Source organism: Melopsittacus undulatus, chromosome 6 (assembly GCF_012275295.1).
Source record: "Melopsittacus undulatus isolate bMelUnd1 chromosome 6, bMelUnd1.mat.Z, whole genome shotgun sequence".
In the NCBI taxonomy this organism is placed as follows: Eukaryota; Metazoa; Chordata; class Aves; order Psittaciformes; family Psittaculidae; genus Melopsittacus; species Melopsittacus undulatus.
Genome location: NC_047532.1, coordinates 82,563,983 through 82,581,867, shown reverse-complemented (window position 1 = coordinate 82,581,867; position 17,885 = coordinate 82,563,983). Strand labels below are relative to the sequence as shown.

Below are 17,885 nucleotides of genomic sequence, written 5' to 3'. Positions count from 1 at the left end.
GTTCTCAAGTAAAAGCTTCTCTATTGAGTCTCTCTGATAATAGGGAAAGACTGAAAAACATTTCACTACTTTACCTTTTGATTGAAAAGACATCACAGCTCAGAGCACCCTGGCACAGGTCTCAGTTCATTACAAATATAAGAGCCACTTGTAAATTTTTCATCTGGAATAAGCTTTGAGTTTCAAGACTTTTAGAACGTTCTGACTTGAGGTTGAGATTCGGGCCTATTTTTGGCAGTAATGTGTAGGTCATGCACCTAACGGCAGTACAATATAATTGACAAAGTACATTAAAGTTATAAGGGGAAGAAAAAGCTTGATGTTAAATTCTGATCTACATTCATTTGGCCTGAAATTGCAGGTCATTATAAGCTGATGCAGACTAAACCATAAAATACAATGATTAAAATAGTTTTGCCTTACAAAGCCTTTCTTACTCTTCCAGTAACAACCACTGATCTGATCCCAGGTTAAGCCTGATCCTAAAATTAAAATGTGGGGGTTTTTTTTGTAATTTGAGGCCAAGTCTGTGGTCATTGCTCAAACATAATTGCAGGTGACTTGAAGAAAACCTTCCTGGAGTGAGGAGTGAGGGATCTCAATTATGGTGAGAAAAGAGAAAATACATGGGGGATGGTGGTGGTGTTTGAACTTTAACTCCAGAGTGCTACTCCAGAGTCTGATTTTCTTTATATTCAATGATTTTCTTTATATTCAACTACTCTTATTTAAAACACACACATTTAAATTTCTGACATGAAAAGATATGCAAATCTGAAGCCCTACAGAGCAAGTGAACTTTGAAAATAGTTTATATGCTATTATTCATACCTAACCAAAGGTACGTGACTCGTAAGAACAGACCATGAACTTATTTAAATATTTAACCAACCAGAAATTGGCAGCATAAATATTAATGTGGAACAAACTAATACTACCTGAATCTACAGGAAAGCTTATACAACCGAAAATTTTCTTGGGGAAACAAAAGCAAACAACAGCATCTTTGAAAATTATAAAATACAAAGACATCTTCATTTTACCTACTTCAGCCTAACTAAAGAAAACATGTTAAACCCTCATGTTACCAGGTTTACACAAACACAGACACCTCTATGGGAAATTCACATAGAGCTTTTTACTCACAGTGACAGGGAGTGCTTACTTACTTACATCAGCCTTACTTACTTACTTACTTACTTACTTACATCAGCCCTACTTGGGCTGATGACATGCAGCAAAATAACATTAGAAGCTTCAAAAATTCTCAGCAACAGAATGAAATCTAAGCAGGGATGAACCAGGCAGAGCTTCACCCAACTAAAATCTAAATGGTGTGGGTGGGATATCGATGTAGCAAACAGATGAGGTTGCAAAAATTATACAGCCAGTCCTAACTGAGTGCATATGCTCAACAGCTGTTATGTAAATCTGCAATTAATGTAGCTTACTAGATCCTCAGGTGCTTTCAAATAACCATACACCAGAAACAATCAAATCTGCTTTCCCATATGTATTAGATGAGGATGTTAGAAAAAACCCTCCTGATGGGCATCTCACTGACAGCAATCACAACTTTGTCACTATAGGACAAAAAAACCCTCAACCCATTAGAAAGAAAAATGACTGGAACTGTAATACTTTTCACTATAAAGACATTTATTCAAAGAATACAGAAAACCAGTGGCCACTTGTGAGTCTGGAGGCAACTGTACCTGTAGCCTCCTGCATAAGTCTTACCAAGTACAAACCACTGATCTGGACAAACCCAGAGTTGTTTCCATTCAAGCTATAACATGTTGGGAATTGTCTGGCTCCTGCCCACTTGTGAATTGGCAACTAAGTCAACAAACCAAAAGTGTGTGTGAGAATGTGCCTTGCACAAGCAAAAAGTAATGAGATTTTCTTATCTTTTCAGAAGCCACAGTTGCATTCTAAGATTCTACATATACTGAATGTTGTGTAATGCTTTCAATTCAGATTGGAAAACCAATGTGATAATTAATATTCGGCCAAAATGTCATCTAGTAAGTCACAAACACTTGCTCTCCCATGAACACTGCAAGCCCGTCTCCAACATATCTATCTGCAAAGAAAAAGGAAGGCATTTCTAGCTACCCTGATAATTCCTGCCAATCTATCGCGATAACAAAATTGCAAAGTCAGATACCTAAAAGATGAGTTTAAAATTAAGTAACTGCACTTTAGTCTATGTAACGTTTTTCTGAAGCAGAAATTCAATAAAGGGACAGCAAAATAGAAAACAAGGTGTAAAGTACCACATTTTTAGAGCTCGCTGTTATTCTAGCCAATGATGTAAGAATTAAGAGGAAAAAATGAAAGATTTGAATTGTGATCAGACCGAAGAAATGAAATAAAGATAGCAAAGCAAAAAACAATTAAGCATTATCAGTCTTCTCCGTATAATTCTTCAAGAGCAACAATGTTGTAAGGCTTAATATGAAAATCAGATGTTTAATTTAAGAAAAATATCACAGCAGTTTAAATCAGTAGGAGTCCTCTGCTAGTACCAACATGTCATCTTGAGTAATATTTCTTTGTCTATTAGGCAGCACAAAGGTTAACAGCGTAGAAAGCTAATGAGAATTCCATGTTGTATTCAACCTCTGGCCAACCTAGCACATGGTTCACCAGAATGTACAAACAACCAGCGGCAAACATTATTAGCAAACATGATTTGTATTAGTGTAAGGATACACTTGACAACAGAACAGGAAAGGTAAAGAATAATACAGCATAGAAAAGAAAGAGATGCTTACCGATAACGTAGGCTAGCAACAGTGCCAGGGTAACTGTAATGGCAGTAGCACTCAAAGCAGTGCACTTCCAGTTGCAACACCTGTAAGGTTTGTTAAAAGTGAAGGCAGGTCTGGAAAAGGTACTTCTAGGAAGAGGCCTAGGAGGTGGAGAGTAAACAGTATTGGATGTTAAAGGATAGTTCTGACTGGCTGCGCTGAAGATAGCTGAAGACCCAGATCCATGTTTAAATAGGAAATGCCTACAAAAAGAAGACAAAGAACCATGTTGTAAAAACCACCTTGTGATTTAAGAAGTGAAAGGAACTCTATAAGCACTGTATGACAAACACTGCATATATTCATAGAAAATACAAAGGACAGGAATACCCTCTGCACTGGAAGTATTTCAACCAAAACCACAAGATTTCCAGCAACTTTTAGTGAAACAAAATAATGTAAATGAACTCTATTCTCCCAGTGCTTCAGAGAGATGCTGAGGAAAGGTTATTTCTCTGCACAGTACCTTGGGGGTCCTCTAAGACGAGCAGCCCTGTGTGCCTGGTTACACAGGTGTGCCTGAGAGATGGGAATTGTTGCCAGCAGTACCCACTCCTTCCACAATCACACAAGATTTATGTCACCAAGAATACAAAAGAGTGAAGAATCCACTACCACTCTGAGTATTTATTTTTACTATGGATTCTCTCCAGAATATAGCAAATAACAAGAAAGAAAACAAAGAGGAAAGAAAAAAAAGAGAAAAATGTGACTGTTTAGAGGAAAATCTACAGGGATAATCCATTTTGAAGGACCATAGTTACTATATAGGTGAGTACAATTTCTTTAATATTCTTAATTGAGCTATTTTGACAGCAGTTTTTCTTCAAATGCTTTTGCCTACTGTGGTGATTCTCAAACAGAAAGAATTCATTTGGAGAACTATTTCAACATATTTTGGAGAATTGATTGTCTTCAAGAAAAAACAACAAAGACCTACATTATCACGAAAAGTAAGGTACAGAAATGTGCCTTGCAGAACAGGCTCTGGTGCAGAAATATACAGTGGTGGTCTATATGAAGATGGATGGGTTTCAGGACTGGCAAGTGGTCTGCAAGAGAATTTGGGAAAGGATATTTAATTTTAAACAATAGCTTACTGTACTATGTGCTCAGAAATTGAGGCAAAAAAGGACACATTCAAGGCTGACCATACCAACCACATATTCTTCCGGGAACACCAACTTTCTTTGTGTTTTGTCTTTCTATCCTTTGTTTTAAGAAAGTGAGCAAGCTTCTTCACTCTTTTAAGACAGTTGCACATCTAAGTCTCACGTCACAGCACGCACCCAAAGAAAAGCATCCTCTGTCTCAAGCCATGAAGTGTGAAAGCAAGTGAAGGGGTATGGATTCTACACAGTTTGCAAGAACAAGGACTGCCTTGGCCACAGTTGGGTAAGAGCATCTGTGACTGTTGCTGCCATGGGCTCTTTGTTCTTCCATCAGCTAAGAGCTGTGCAAGAGCTCTGCTGAGCCCAGGCAAGCATCTGTGCTGGGGGTGCAGGTTAAAATTCAATGGCACTATGATGCCTGCAAGCCAGAAGCCACACACACACTTCACAACTGAAGTCAACTGGCCAGTGTTGACATGGTCCATCTTCCCAATGACAAATGTGACTTCACACCATCAGAAAGGAACAAGACAGACTTTTAAGACATATGTGGATCAATCAATCCATGCTGGTAGAATTTCTCTGATGGATTCACAGTGGGATGTACATGGGATCAAACATTCAAGAGTATGAAACATGATTACACTGTGACATTTGACTTTAAGAATATTGTAAATACATGTTCCTGAAAAGGTAATTGCTAAAATGGTGTAATGAGTATGATATTACGTATTCCCATTATAAGATTTTAAAAGAAAGGTTAGAGTTCTCAAAATGCCAGATTATTAAAAATAAAAAGGTATTACAGAGCAGTTTTATCTTTTAAGTGCCTTTTAGCCAGGCAGTTACATGAAAAGAAAGGTAAATGAGAATACCGCTTAGCTTGCATTACAGATTACAGTGCCTGCATATCTGGAGTCTTTCGACACACCACAAGAATGAAACTTTCGTGTTGCTTATGTTAAGTACTAGTTATTCCTGCTTCGTACTTATTACCCAAGTAAACAGCATTCAGACAAAAGGACAACTGAATATGACTACGGCATCCTGGCAATGTATTAGACAACACATGCGCATATACACGCATAAAGTAGGTATACATGTAAACATACACATATACACACAATATATATATTAACAGTTAATAGTTCTTTACTTGCTTTACATTTCAAGTTATAATGACAAAACCCTCCTTATTTGATAATTTCTCATTTAAATTTTTAGGAAATTATATCAAAATGGTCTGATATTGGCAGTATTGATTGCCCTTTATGGTGCATAGCCCAAAGATACCAGAGGTAAAGGGAAGGAAATGCTGAACTGGAAGTTATTATTAAGGCTCTAACAGCCTTGCAATCAATAGCCAGGAAAAAATTTATTCTCTTGCATGGGGATTTATAAATGTGACTTCCTAGAATGATGGTGAAATGCTAGGGTGCAGGGGGATTTCTTCTTTAGGTAAAGAGTGCACAGAACATGGATCCAGCCCACACCCTTCTAGATGGATGACACAGAGGAGAATTTACATAGCTTTAACTTCTAATAAAAAAGACTGTGAGGCCATGCTACACTGAAACTGAGCTACGAGTGAAATAACATTGAGAAAACATTGAAAATCACAATTGTTTATGCTTTCCATTTTGGGGACAGTATACTGAGTACCCAGAGACAGTTCTATAGAACGTGAAAAACATTGGTGGCACAAAGACAGATTTCCACAGCTAGACTGTGACTATTTTCTCATAAACTCAGATGACTCCTCATCTGTCTGAGCACAGCACTGCTCCCAAAGGACTTCAGGACACGCTAAACTGTTGCTATCAATTCTATAAAATGAGGCACGCTCTCTAAAGAGCAAAATAATAAAAATTGCAGTTCAAAAGTTTAGATGTGTCTGCAGCCTCTGTGTGCTTTAACATTCATTCCACACAGGACAAAAGCTGAGGCTTTCTTTTTGTAAATAGAGAACACAAGAAAAATCAGAGAATTTATAAGGATGATTGGTAAGGCCACTTGTTCCAAGCAGTGAAATTCTAAATGTTCACAAAACCATTAAAACATCCATAAAGAAGATGATAATCTTCTTTTAAAGGAAGAAATACAGAACATAATCTATAAGGCATTTGTTTGTGAAATAAAAGTCACTTAATATTGTTCCACTGATAATTTCAATACATAAATCAATATTAAAGGCTCAGTAATAATTTCCATATAAAAGAGGCAGTTGGAAAACATTCCCGCTTTAAGACAGCCACAATGTCTGTTTGACTATTTACCTATTTGTTCATCTTTACAAATACAAAGCTTCCAAAAACGTTGAATCCTCTCAATTGAAGTCAACTGTAAGAAAAAGATCCTACCAGGCTCATAAAAATCAGGGGTGGGAGTGGGATGGGGAGCACCCAAAACCATTAACCCCCCCAAAAACCAACAAAAACAGCGAAAGCCCCAGTGAACTCCCATTTCTAAACTCAGCTCTTCGTCCTCTCTAAGCCCCTCTAGCTACTCACCCAGTATGGCTTACAGCGGCTCTGAAGCTGAATACACAGTGGGTCTAAACCCAATAGCAGGGTCTAAGCCTGCTGCACTGGCATGACCAGTAAAGAGATAAGGACTAAGGGAAGGGACTTATTGGGGAGTTCAGGTGACAGAAGGCACAGAATTAGACCTCTTAGTCCTGCTGACCACAGACTAGCTTAGCTTTCTGAAAAGAAGTGGTTTCATGTGGCTCCTTTAAGTGCTCCTGCTCAGCCTCAAGAGGAATGGCATGTAACTGTGAATGTGCAGTTCATACAAAAATGATGAATTCTCAGCTAGGAGAGGGTAACAGAACAGGAGTTGATATCTTTCTTTCATCCTTCTCTATCAAGATGTTTTGTTATGTACTTATGGCTTCTCACCTGGAATGGTAATTTATGCTTGTAAGAGCTACACATGAATCAACATCCCAAATGGATTCATGTGGTGGTAATGTAATGCTATTACAGAAACCAGATTAATCACACACAGAATTCCTTAAATTCTTTTATATCCAAGTACTATAGTAACGTCTCTCAACTTTGTCAAGGGCTTGATATCACTTCTGTACGTTCTGTGCATATGCCCTGTGCCTACTGTATGTAGGCCTTGAAGTCCACCTTCATTCGTGCCTGTAATATGTTTTTCTTCAATTTCCATTAAGATAGAGGTTTGTAAGAGATAAAAAGGAAGAACAAAAGCATATTTGAAAGCAAACAGGGTGAGTCAGTAGAAACACAAATCTTGCAATACCTTGGCAAAAACCTAAGTCCTCATTTCTCCTAGATAAACAAAGTAGGAACACACTTGTATGTATTTCACATTCAAGAAATGGTTACAAACTGTGACATAGCTGTGTGACAGGAAAAATAAGAAGTCTCCAGTTTGATCATTTATTTATTTTCAATTTCTATTAAATTCTATAACTACATAAAATATATATAACTGTGTATCTATACCAGTGTTTAAGAAGGCAACTGACATAATTCTTTAGTAGGAACAAGAATGTTCATAGGTGAAAGTAGAGGGAAATAGCCATGAAAACTATTTACCTAATTTATTTTATCATTCTATTTTTACATGTATAATTGAAATACATTTGAAACCCCCTAGAGATTTGTCTCTGGGAATAGAACTGCTTTGTTCAAATTCCCTCTTTAAGATGGACTTGCCTTTTGAATCATTTACATAGAATTGTTTCCTTTTATTCACTCAAGCTTTCTTTACATAGTGTTTGAAAACCTTGGCCCTTGACCCTGGATGTGAAAGGATGTAAAAAGAACCTGTACCCATCCTTTTCACTTCACTACATAACAAGTGACATGATGCTGACTCACTTAGCTTGCCTACAGCAGGCACAGACAAGCTGGACAATCAGGTGACTAAGCTTTCAAGTCCCTGGCAGATCTGCTGCAATATATATAATCTGGAGCAATAATTATATAAATATAGGACAGTGTCAAAATCAATCAAGAGCATCTTCTGAATGGAACAGTGTCAAAAGACAGCTGTCTTTCTGTTGCATAGACAATTTAATGAAAAAGAAAAAGCATAAACCAAACAATACCACACTGGGGACATAATTACTCACGTATAGATCAGTGTGGACTTTACTATGATGATACATAGTGACACCACTACATTAATCCAGTAGTTTTCAAAAGTGCTTTTCTGTGGCTTAGAACTTTCCTTTAGCATTACAACCCAAACAACTGAGTTAAGTTGATCAATGCACATGGAGGTTCATGGGTTGAGGAAGGAATAAACTCATAATTTGCTCTAATATTTTTCAATAAATTCTAAATATTTTATGTGGAAAATGAGAATAGCTGCACTTGCAATGATATTTTTTAAAGTTATATATAAAACATAGAAAATATATAAGCAAAGTACTTCAAAACCATGAATCGAGGATAAAAATACCAATTTTATAATTTTGCTGTTTAGATTCTGTGGTTAGAAGCATGACTTAAAACAAAGAAAGGAATGAAATTAACTGAACTAGAAGTAGGTGCCCCCCAGATCCCTTTGCAATTAATTTCCTCCTGGGAGTATTTATCCATATCCAATCTGACTTTTATTACTAGCATTTGAGACTACTTCTAAATACCTACACTCACGTGCATATGGACTAAAGCCAAACTGTATAGCTATTGTGATAAATAACACAAATTTCACTTGACAGGAGGTGTATCACATTAACTACGAAAACACTATCTAATCTTCCAAAACAGATTTCCTCGAAGTAGTTATCCAGGGATAGACACACATTTCCAAACAATAACATTACACATATGTATGTGATTTTCTTAGAAATTAGAAGATAGAATCTTTTGCATATCTCTGACCCTTTCTCACAGCCTGTTTTCCAAACCAGCCAAGGTTCTTTGTATTAATGTGTAATTATCTTACTTTTTAAGCATTTATATTCAGTCTGTTTCTGGTTTTGTAAATGAAAAGCTAAGAGGCTGCTTGATCAATGGTGAGCATAAAGTACCAATTTATCTTACTTTTAGTTTTAACTTTATACACTATCCTATTCAAAACAATGAGTGAAGAGTATCTTCAGTGTGACTGTTCAAATTACTATGTTAAGACAGCATAAACCCCCCCTTACAAATACAAATACTATCCCACTGTTCCAGGGAAGCCCCCACCAGAGCTTCTCCAAAGAAAAATACAGTGGAGTATATGAATAATTCAAATTGCCTTTTTGTGCTTGGTGACTGCGTTTCGAATTATTCAGAAGAAGGACCCTCTAGAGCCATTGCTGCTGACATGAAAATTGTACTTCATTGTAGCTGACAAACATTTGTATTTTTATTTTCATAAAAGATGCTTTCATTCTCGCATTATTAAATTTAGGGTCATATTTACAGCTTTTATTTTAGGTTCATGGTCGTATTTACAGTTTTCAATTTATCTTCTACAATTCAGAAGTCTTAAATATTTTTAGATCTTTTCTGCTGCACAATGAAAACACATGGGACTCAGATTGAGTTTAAAACCCTTGCATGCATGTGTTTTTAATATGGTCAGCCTCTCTATAGGTTAGATTTATTGTTTAATTAGGCAGAAAATAACAAAATACAACTGAAATGTCATAACAGCCAATACTGACCAATATGATTTGAAGGAAAGATCATAAATGAAGCCCTCCCTTGCATTTATTCTTTGAATAACCACAAGCCTGGTCATTTAACTCAGGAGTAGGCTACATTTGCAAACAAGTTCCTAATGAATTGCATTGCTCAAATAGTAATTGTCTCTCTGCTTGGTGGCTTATGATCATTAACACCTGTGTGCCTCGGGAGCTGTAAAAGCTGTTCTGTCTGCTATGGAAACCTTGAACTGGGAAAAATGAAGACATAAAAGTGCTTTCTTTGTCTCTGCAGTGGGGGCAAGATTCACAAGATGAACAAATGAAGAGAACAAGGAGAAAGAATAAACCTTCCAAGAGCTCACACAGAACAGTGTGTGTATTTATACACGTATTTCTGCATTATGTCTGCTTTTAGCACTACTCCACCTTAAACAGAAAGTATGTACAGGTTCCTGTGATTTGAAAGTCTATCAGTATATTTTTTGAAGAGCACAAATAATTATAGGTTTGATTAAAAACAAACAAGGGAAAACCATAGTACAGAAAAAAAATCTCTTGCTAAGTGATAGTTGTCAAGATCTCCCCTATAATAAAACAGAATTCTAAACAAGATGTTATTTTTAGGAAAACAGAAATCTAGATTGTCTTAAATATGCATCTTAAATAATAATACAAAAGGAATTATTCCATCTATATGATAGAATCTATATGGATAGCCCATCTATTAGAGTTGTTCAGCCTGGAGAAGAGAAGGCTCCAGGCAGACCTTAGAGCAGCTTCCAATGCCTAAAGGGGCCTACAAGAAATATGGAGAGGGAATTTTTACAAGGGCCTGTAGAGACAGGACAAGGAGGAACAGTTTTAAACTACAAGAGGCTAGATTTAGATGAGATATTAGGAAGAAATTCTTCCCTGTTAAGGGTGCGGAGGTGCTGGTACAGGTTGCCCAGAGAAGCTGTGGCTGCCCCATCCCTGGCAGTGTTCAAGGCCAGGTTGGATGAAGCTTAGAGAAACCTGCTCTAGTGAAAGGTGTCCCTGCCCATGGCAGGGAGTTACATCTAGACGATTTTTAAGGTCTCTTCCAACCCAAACCCTTCTAGGATTCTATGATGATCTGAGTAACCTTCTTGAACTCCAGAACTCTGGAAGTTTTTAAGTGTTTGGAGCATAATTAAACTTCAGGGCTGTGAAATATTGCTGAATAGTAACTAAAAATCATAACTGCCTTGAACCCCAAATACATCTCTTATTATTACAGTCCTTCAAAGTTTTATATAAATTAATGATAATTGAATCTCAGGTTCATGGTCTGGTACGTCACTGTCCCCTTAGAGGAGCTATTACCATGGTGATAAGATTGCTTAAATTAAGCTGTCTTTTTCCACAGTACTTGGCTCATTGCCAGCGCAGTGAAGGGAGATTTCAGTCCATTCAGCACAGCATTAACCTTACTGCCAACACTGCTAAATGGGTTAGAGGAACTAGGAAAAAGAAGGTTTTAAGAAGGAAGGAACAAGCAAATATGTAAAACACTGAAGCACAGAACAGGACAAAAATAAAACCAAACCCAAACCAGAAAACCACACTTGGAAACACAATCAAAATCAAGTAAGCTTTTATATTTACACAGAAAACTTAATTCTAATGCTTGGGTAATCTAAATGTAAAACGTCAGTAAAAATACGCATGTCCAGTGGTTTATCCATGAGAGAACTATAATAGACTGTGGGGAGGATCAGAAATCACATCAGGTAAAACTCCTTATTTAAGATCTAGTTTTGCCTTCTTATTTGGGATTCTGCCTTAAGTAGCAAAATAAATAGCAGACACCAGTAAAAACAACCCAAGCAAACAATGAAAACCCCAACGAAATACAAATATGGAAACAAATACTGAGTTAACCAAGTGGGCACGGAGAAAATGAAAAGCACTTCTTTGAATTGTTAGGATTTAATACGTACTCCATAAAAAGTAGTAAGCTATGTTCAGATGCGGCTGTCAGAGATAATGACAATGTATTATAGTGTAAATCATAAGATTTGAAACATTAGAGCAAAGTATCTATGAAACCTGAAAACCACAATTATTTCAGTGGAAAAGAAGGGAATAGGCAATAGGTTGCAAGTACTTTAACTGGAGGAGAAGGAAAAAATCAATTTATGTAAGAGCCAAATAACATTATGTTAAAAAATAGAATCAATGTTTCTGCGTTTTTATGTGGTGAGAGGGATCCTTGCAGTCTTTTTCTGGCAATACTTACAAATTAGTTTTCTGGGTGACAATGAAATTACTGCATGTTCATAAGTCATTTTAATAATGAATATGTTTGTTTGGTTTTTTTTTTCCCAAAACTGTGTGTGAGTGCATACAGATAGAGTCTGCATTTGCATTTACAGGCACATTACAGCGCTGTACCTACAGGTACAGCTCCAATTTCTTCATCAACAGCTATTCTATATCATGTCCTCTGAAGTTTTAAAGGTGTGCCTAATTCTAATTTCCATTTGGGTTGCTTGGAATAACTGCCAGAGTTAAAGAACTGGCCTTGGCAATGACATACATTTAGACTATTCTTGGGCTTTGCCAAAAGCCTGGGTGAACTTGAAGAACTCATTTCCCCTTTCCAGGTCAGTCTCCCCATTAAACAGTTGGGCCGGTAAGCTGGCTCCTGACAAAATTATTGTGCATAAGTCCTTGCATATAACACCTCCAGATGAAGCACAAAGCAGAATTTCTGATTTGCCCTTTTCTATAGGCATATAATGAAGTTTTACTCAATAAAAAAAACCCTTTCAGAACACATACCTCAGTCTATGTGTTTTACTGCAGCCCTCTGGAGTCTCATCTAGAATTCCAAATTCTAATTACATAAGAATACATGTTTAATCAGAGTACTGCAAACATTTTCAGAACTACAGAATTCTCTTTTACATAAAGATGACACATTATCATTACAAGCAGACTCTTAAAGTCGCTTTGCTTCTGACTGTCCAGGGTGAACAGGATTTACAGTCATGCGATTAGTTGTAGGGAATCTTTTCCTGTCTGAAAACTCTCTAATATTACATGGCTGCAGATAAACCGTGCAAACACATGTGCTGTTCATGGATTAACAGGAGATACAGCTGGAAGAAAAGCTGACCATGTGCATTCTGATTTGTGCCTAGTTCTTACAGTAGGGGATACATCACTAAGTCTTCTTTTTGATTGCAAATGTTCCAAATTTAAAGAAAAAAAGAAATCCGCTTAGATATATTAGGTATGTATATATTAGGTAGATTTGGTACTATTAAAGGTTTAGCACAAAACCACAGCTGCCATTGACATGTTTCCCTTTATTTCAGAGGATTATTTTTAATGGGCAGCTAAATATTAATGGAGAAGGAAAGCAAGAGAATCCAGATATTAGGCCAAAGTATTTGTTCAATTCTAGCTGAATCATTCCCTGTTAAAGGAAGAAAAACCAAGCTGCAAGCCGCTCTTTTTCGCTAAGGCTGTGTTGTGCACTATAGGCTTCTGGGAACTGGTAATCACAAATGTCTTTTATTACAATGTTTCCCTGCTCCATCACTTGTCTGCACATAAACTGCAGATACATCTTGGCAAACAGTCGCACAGATTCGACTTTCAGATTATACAGCCTTTCAGCCAGCTTCATGAGAGGCTGCAGCTAGCTACCAGAGGGTGCATGAGATCAGCTGAAACAACCACTGAAGGGCAGGAATGTGGAAAATTCCCAGACTTTGTGAATCACTAAAATGGACTATGCTTTCCAGTCTGAATTCCTAATCCACTGCACAGTGTCTTTTGTCAGTGCCCAATTATACAATTATATATGTAACTATATATCTACATATTTGTCCTTTATGAGACATCTCAAAGTTGCAAAAATAGTAAGAAACCAGGAAAACTAAACTGTACACAAAAGAGACTTAAAATTGCAAAGTATTTTCACCAGTGAGTTCTGATGAGAATAGAGTGAAGAGGGATGCAGAAAGGCTAAACAAGATCTACCTGTTAACTGAAGGGAACCAAAAGGTACTTAATGGGTACAGAATGCAGAGGGATCAACCTTGGGTGCAGCAGAAGGTATATGTATATATATAAGCTTCTTATGTCAGAAATGACAGTGATTTATCTTTATAAGGATTGTGTTAACAGAAGCATCTAGCTCTAGAAGGACTCGCTGAACTAAAAATTTCATGTTCACTTCTGGAGAAAAGCCTCCATCCTCCTCCATTCTTTTTGTGACTTGCCCTTAAGACAAATAAGGAAAGTTTCATTTCAGAATGAATCAGCTTATTCTTCAATCCTTACTTAAGAGCCTCTCAGAGAAAAACAATTTGACAGTTGTTAGGTGTTTGTTAGGTGACAAACCTAACTTGACACTTGACACTAGCAGCAGTTAAGTGTTTAAAGATGTATAGTAAAATCAAGTTTTGCAATAAAATAAAACCTTCTTATAAAAGAACAGCACTTAGGTTTCAGTGATTTACTGTTATAATTTGTCCTTGGTCATACGTGTATCAAAAAGAAAACATTTCCCTGCATAATACCTTGTATTCTCCGGATCAGATTATTTGGATGTTGGACATTCACCTGTTCCATCAAACACAACTTACACAGAGAGTCAGGTACTTTGCATTTACATGTTTTTAAATGCCAAACCCCACAGGAAACCCCAGTCAAAGCTTCTCGGTGCTCTGTTCACAGAGAAGAGGAAGAAGGTTGTAGAAAATCAAAGGTTTGTTTCAAGCATCAAGTCAGCAAACACAGCTGTAGCTGAAAGCCATCAAATTAGCTAATACTTATTGAGAACACAAAAAGATTATAGGCAAAAGGTCAGAGGAAATTGTGCATTTAGCTCTGGCAGAGCTTTGGGTAGTGAAACACAGGTTCACTGAATACATGCATTTGCTTTCAGTTATTTTGCAGAGTAGATTATTTGTGTAAATGACCCTGAAGTTGAACCCTCCTTTTCCCAGCTCCCAGAGTTAAGGCCTTCCATGCTTAATACCTGTCTTGGGCCCATATAATTTCTCCACTACCAAAGGATTATCAAATTACATTCTTTGTATACACATGCAATCAAGTGTTCAAATTTGCACTGTGAAAAATACTATTTTTGTATTATTTCCTGTATTTTCTTATGCACAGGAAAGCTACAGCCTGACACTGACTGACTCCAAAGGGGCAGAGTGCAGTGATTAAATCAAACTTCTATTTGCTGATTACAAAATGCCCCTGGGAGAATGTGGGAGGGCGAGACAAGAAGATAAGCACAAATCCTGACTGCACACAACTCTAAACCACTGATGTAAGCTACACACCTTAAGGAAATCAATGTCTTTCAAAACTTTGCAAAGTATGTGCTTTTTATGAGTATTAATGATCTAATCGAATGAATTAAATAAGACCTCACACTGCCACATGACCTGGCCTCACATCAAAATGCACTGGCGTTTCCTGAATGACAAACTTATAATTCCCTATCACCATCTCATGTCAACATCAGGCCTTCTCCCCATGTTCTGGTTTTTGACATTTGGGATATAATGTGTACAACAGTCAGTCCGTACCTGGTTTCCAATGGGATGTTGCTGTTTAAGACCCAGCTGTTATGGAGATGCACGGAGTCTTGGGTGCTGGTGGGGGGAGTCGGGGCAGCAGGACTGGGCTGGCTGCGGGTGGTCATTGATCTTCTCTGCAGAGAGTCAGCCGGTGGAGGTGGTTTTCTGGCACAAGTGCATGCATGGGGTGGTGGAGGCGGCGGTGGGAGGGGTCTGAAGGTGAACTGGTTGTGTGGACTACCTGGCATATCTGAAACAACAAGGAGAAGGCAAAGAAACCCACAGAGGGTTATTATTTTAGAAAGATCAAGAGAGCATGAGTATGATGTAGTAGTTATTGGGATTAAAGCAGGGTGTTTTATGAGGTTGTTAACCCAGCTGCCTGTCAAACGCTGTTGCAACATGTGAAGTAATTTAAAACATAACAGTCTACTGAATGGAGAATATCGGATACAGACACACACCCTCCAGCAGTGTAGTTCAGCAGTTCAACAAAACAAAAAGCAAACCAAACAAAATAAAAAAAAACAACACAAAAACCCAAAACTGAACCCCACCAAAAACAATCAACCAAAAAAAGACAGAAATTTCATTTGATTTGTCATCGCATTTTGTGGGATGAGGGTAAAGAACAAATAAATCAAGTTAACATTGAACTACAGCGCAGATGCCAACTGATTTCATGAGGTATACTTCTAATTTAAGAACATCTGTGAAAGAAACAGACACAGTGTTAAGAATAAGTCTTGCACTTCAAATCAAGGGAGAAAAGAATTGAATAATTCCTGTCACCTGACAAACATCTTTCATAAACCAAGGTTTACACATTTCTGTGAGTCTGTTACTGCATTTGTTAAATGAGACCTGGGAAAAGGCCCTCTTAAAGACTATTTGATGCAGTAATAATCTGGATACCCAGAGAAAAAAGGTTTTATGGCATCTAAAGGCAGATGAGCCAACAAGGAGCTCACAGCTACTGGACAGGGCTGTGAATGAGATGGAGTGAAAGATGCACATGGTGGGCACCCAAAGTTGTACTACTCCATGTACTCCCTGTGCTGCCACTGCTCTGTGGGACCCTCAGCTCTGCCCTCAAGCACCCCAGGGGGCCAGTGTAATCGCATGGGTACTGCCCTGTGCTAACACTGCCGTGCAGCTCTCAGGTGTCCCAGGCTGTGCCCCTGAGCTTGAATCCCCCTCAAAAGACGACAAAGATACAAATATGGTGTAATGGTACCTGGAAGGGACAATAAAATCTTGTTTTCTTTACCTCCCCCAAGACTCTTCAAAACTTCTCAACACATCAAGAGATGCAGCTATGGAGAACTGAGGCAAAAAACTGCATTTGAAAGAAACAATAACAAATACTTTGCAATGAAGATGCTGATAAAAATCACTGCCAGACTGGGTGAACTGTGAAGCTATTAACCTGAAACTCTTCCAGCTAATTTGCCTCAGGGTCTAACACAGCTTTGTCCCATTTCTATACTCACCCTCACCCTCCCTTTTACCTTAGCAGATGTCCAGTTAAATCTGCACAAAACCAGCTGTAGCAGAGCTCTGATGAACCTGCAGAAATTCCTTGCAAGGAACTGTTGTTGCCATCCATTTACAACACATGCTTTCTTTAAATTATGACATGATGTGTCTCCAAGGTGAAAGATGAAAGCATGTCCCTTCCCTTCTCGGAATGGCTGCTGGAAAGAAAAGCACCTTTTCTGCGTGACAGTCCCAATTTACCCCAACTGGAGAACAAGGTTGTTTAGTGCTCCACATAAGCTTTTCTATGCTGCGGTAAGCAAAGCTGTCACGGATTTGGCCCAGGCTTAATCCTTTTAATTTCATTGATCTTTTATCAAGGCAGCATTGGTACAGTTGCATTAAGGTTTATGCTGTAATATTAGTTTGCATATACCAGAAAAGCATTTCTAAGCATATTAGAAAATTGGAGACCTCAGTAAATTAAATCACTGGAGTCAACAGTCCAGAGGTCTGAAATAATCTGCTAAGGCACTTTCATATAGTAATTAATCTCACTAAATCCTGTATCCTGCTATTTTGGATTTGAAGGCTACCCAAATTTTGGACATAATATTTGATGTCCAGCATCCTCAAGCATGTGATCAATGACATTCCCTTATTTACTGGTATCAATCTTAAGTGCACTCTACAGAAAATTTGCAGGATTATAACAACCCACAATTTGCACAACAAGCCATTTTAATGGTTGTGCCACTGTCCTGTTAGAAAATTGCTGATCTCTGCCAGGACACAGAGTTAGACTCTGCAAGGTACATCAAAAGCTACGCAGTAAATGCTGAGCAGCCAAGGTGACTGCTTCTCTAGGTAAATGGGAAAACTCCGTATAACTAAAAGCATCTTTTAGTTCCCTTCGTCCTCTTTTATCTGTACTATCCCTATCCCATCAATAGCACACAATTATCTGACAAATAGTTTAGTTTGTTCAAAACAATAGACTGGTTCTGCTTTGTGAACCACAAAGTATTTCTGGATGGTGAGGTACCTCCTATCTCCCAGTGCAATTTATCACAATACATTAACACATCAGATTTCCTGGGGGATTCCTTTTTAATTATCACACTTGTCACCCCTCCATCAGCTACTGGCATCGCAGGAAATCTCACATCAGGTTCTGAAGTATTTTGGCAATTTAAAGACAAGTCTTCTGCATCAGACCTTCAGTGAAGCACTGCAAATTCATTATGCTGAGAATCAGCCTGAGTTTCCAATTAGTTTTTACAGACTT

At 37.8% G+C, this 17,885-nt stretch overlaps 1 protein-coding gene across 3 annotated transcripts in view; it reads right to left on the bottom strand.

Annotated features, from left to right (window-relative positions):
• The window catches only part of TENM1 (teneurin transmembrane protein 1), a 235,949-nt gene that overhangs the window by 136,178 nt on the left and 81,886 nt on the right, over positions 1 to 17,885 (bottom strand). For all 3 annotated transcript variants that reach the window (XM_034063828.1, XM_005148358.2, XM_013128841.2), the window contains 2 exons: positions 15,128 to 15,368; positions 2,781 to 3,019 (listed from right to left, as the gene is read on the bottom strand). In XM_034063828.1, the coding sequence (XP_033919719.1) occupies positions 2,781 to 3,019; positions 15,128 to 15,368 (480 nt within the window). The remainder of the gene's footprint in view (positions 1 to 2,780; positions 3,020 to 15,127; positions 15,369 to 17,885) is intronic.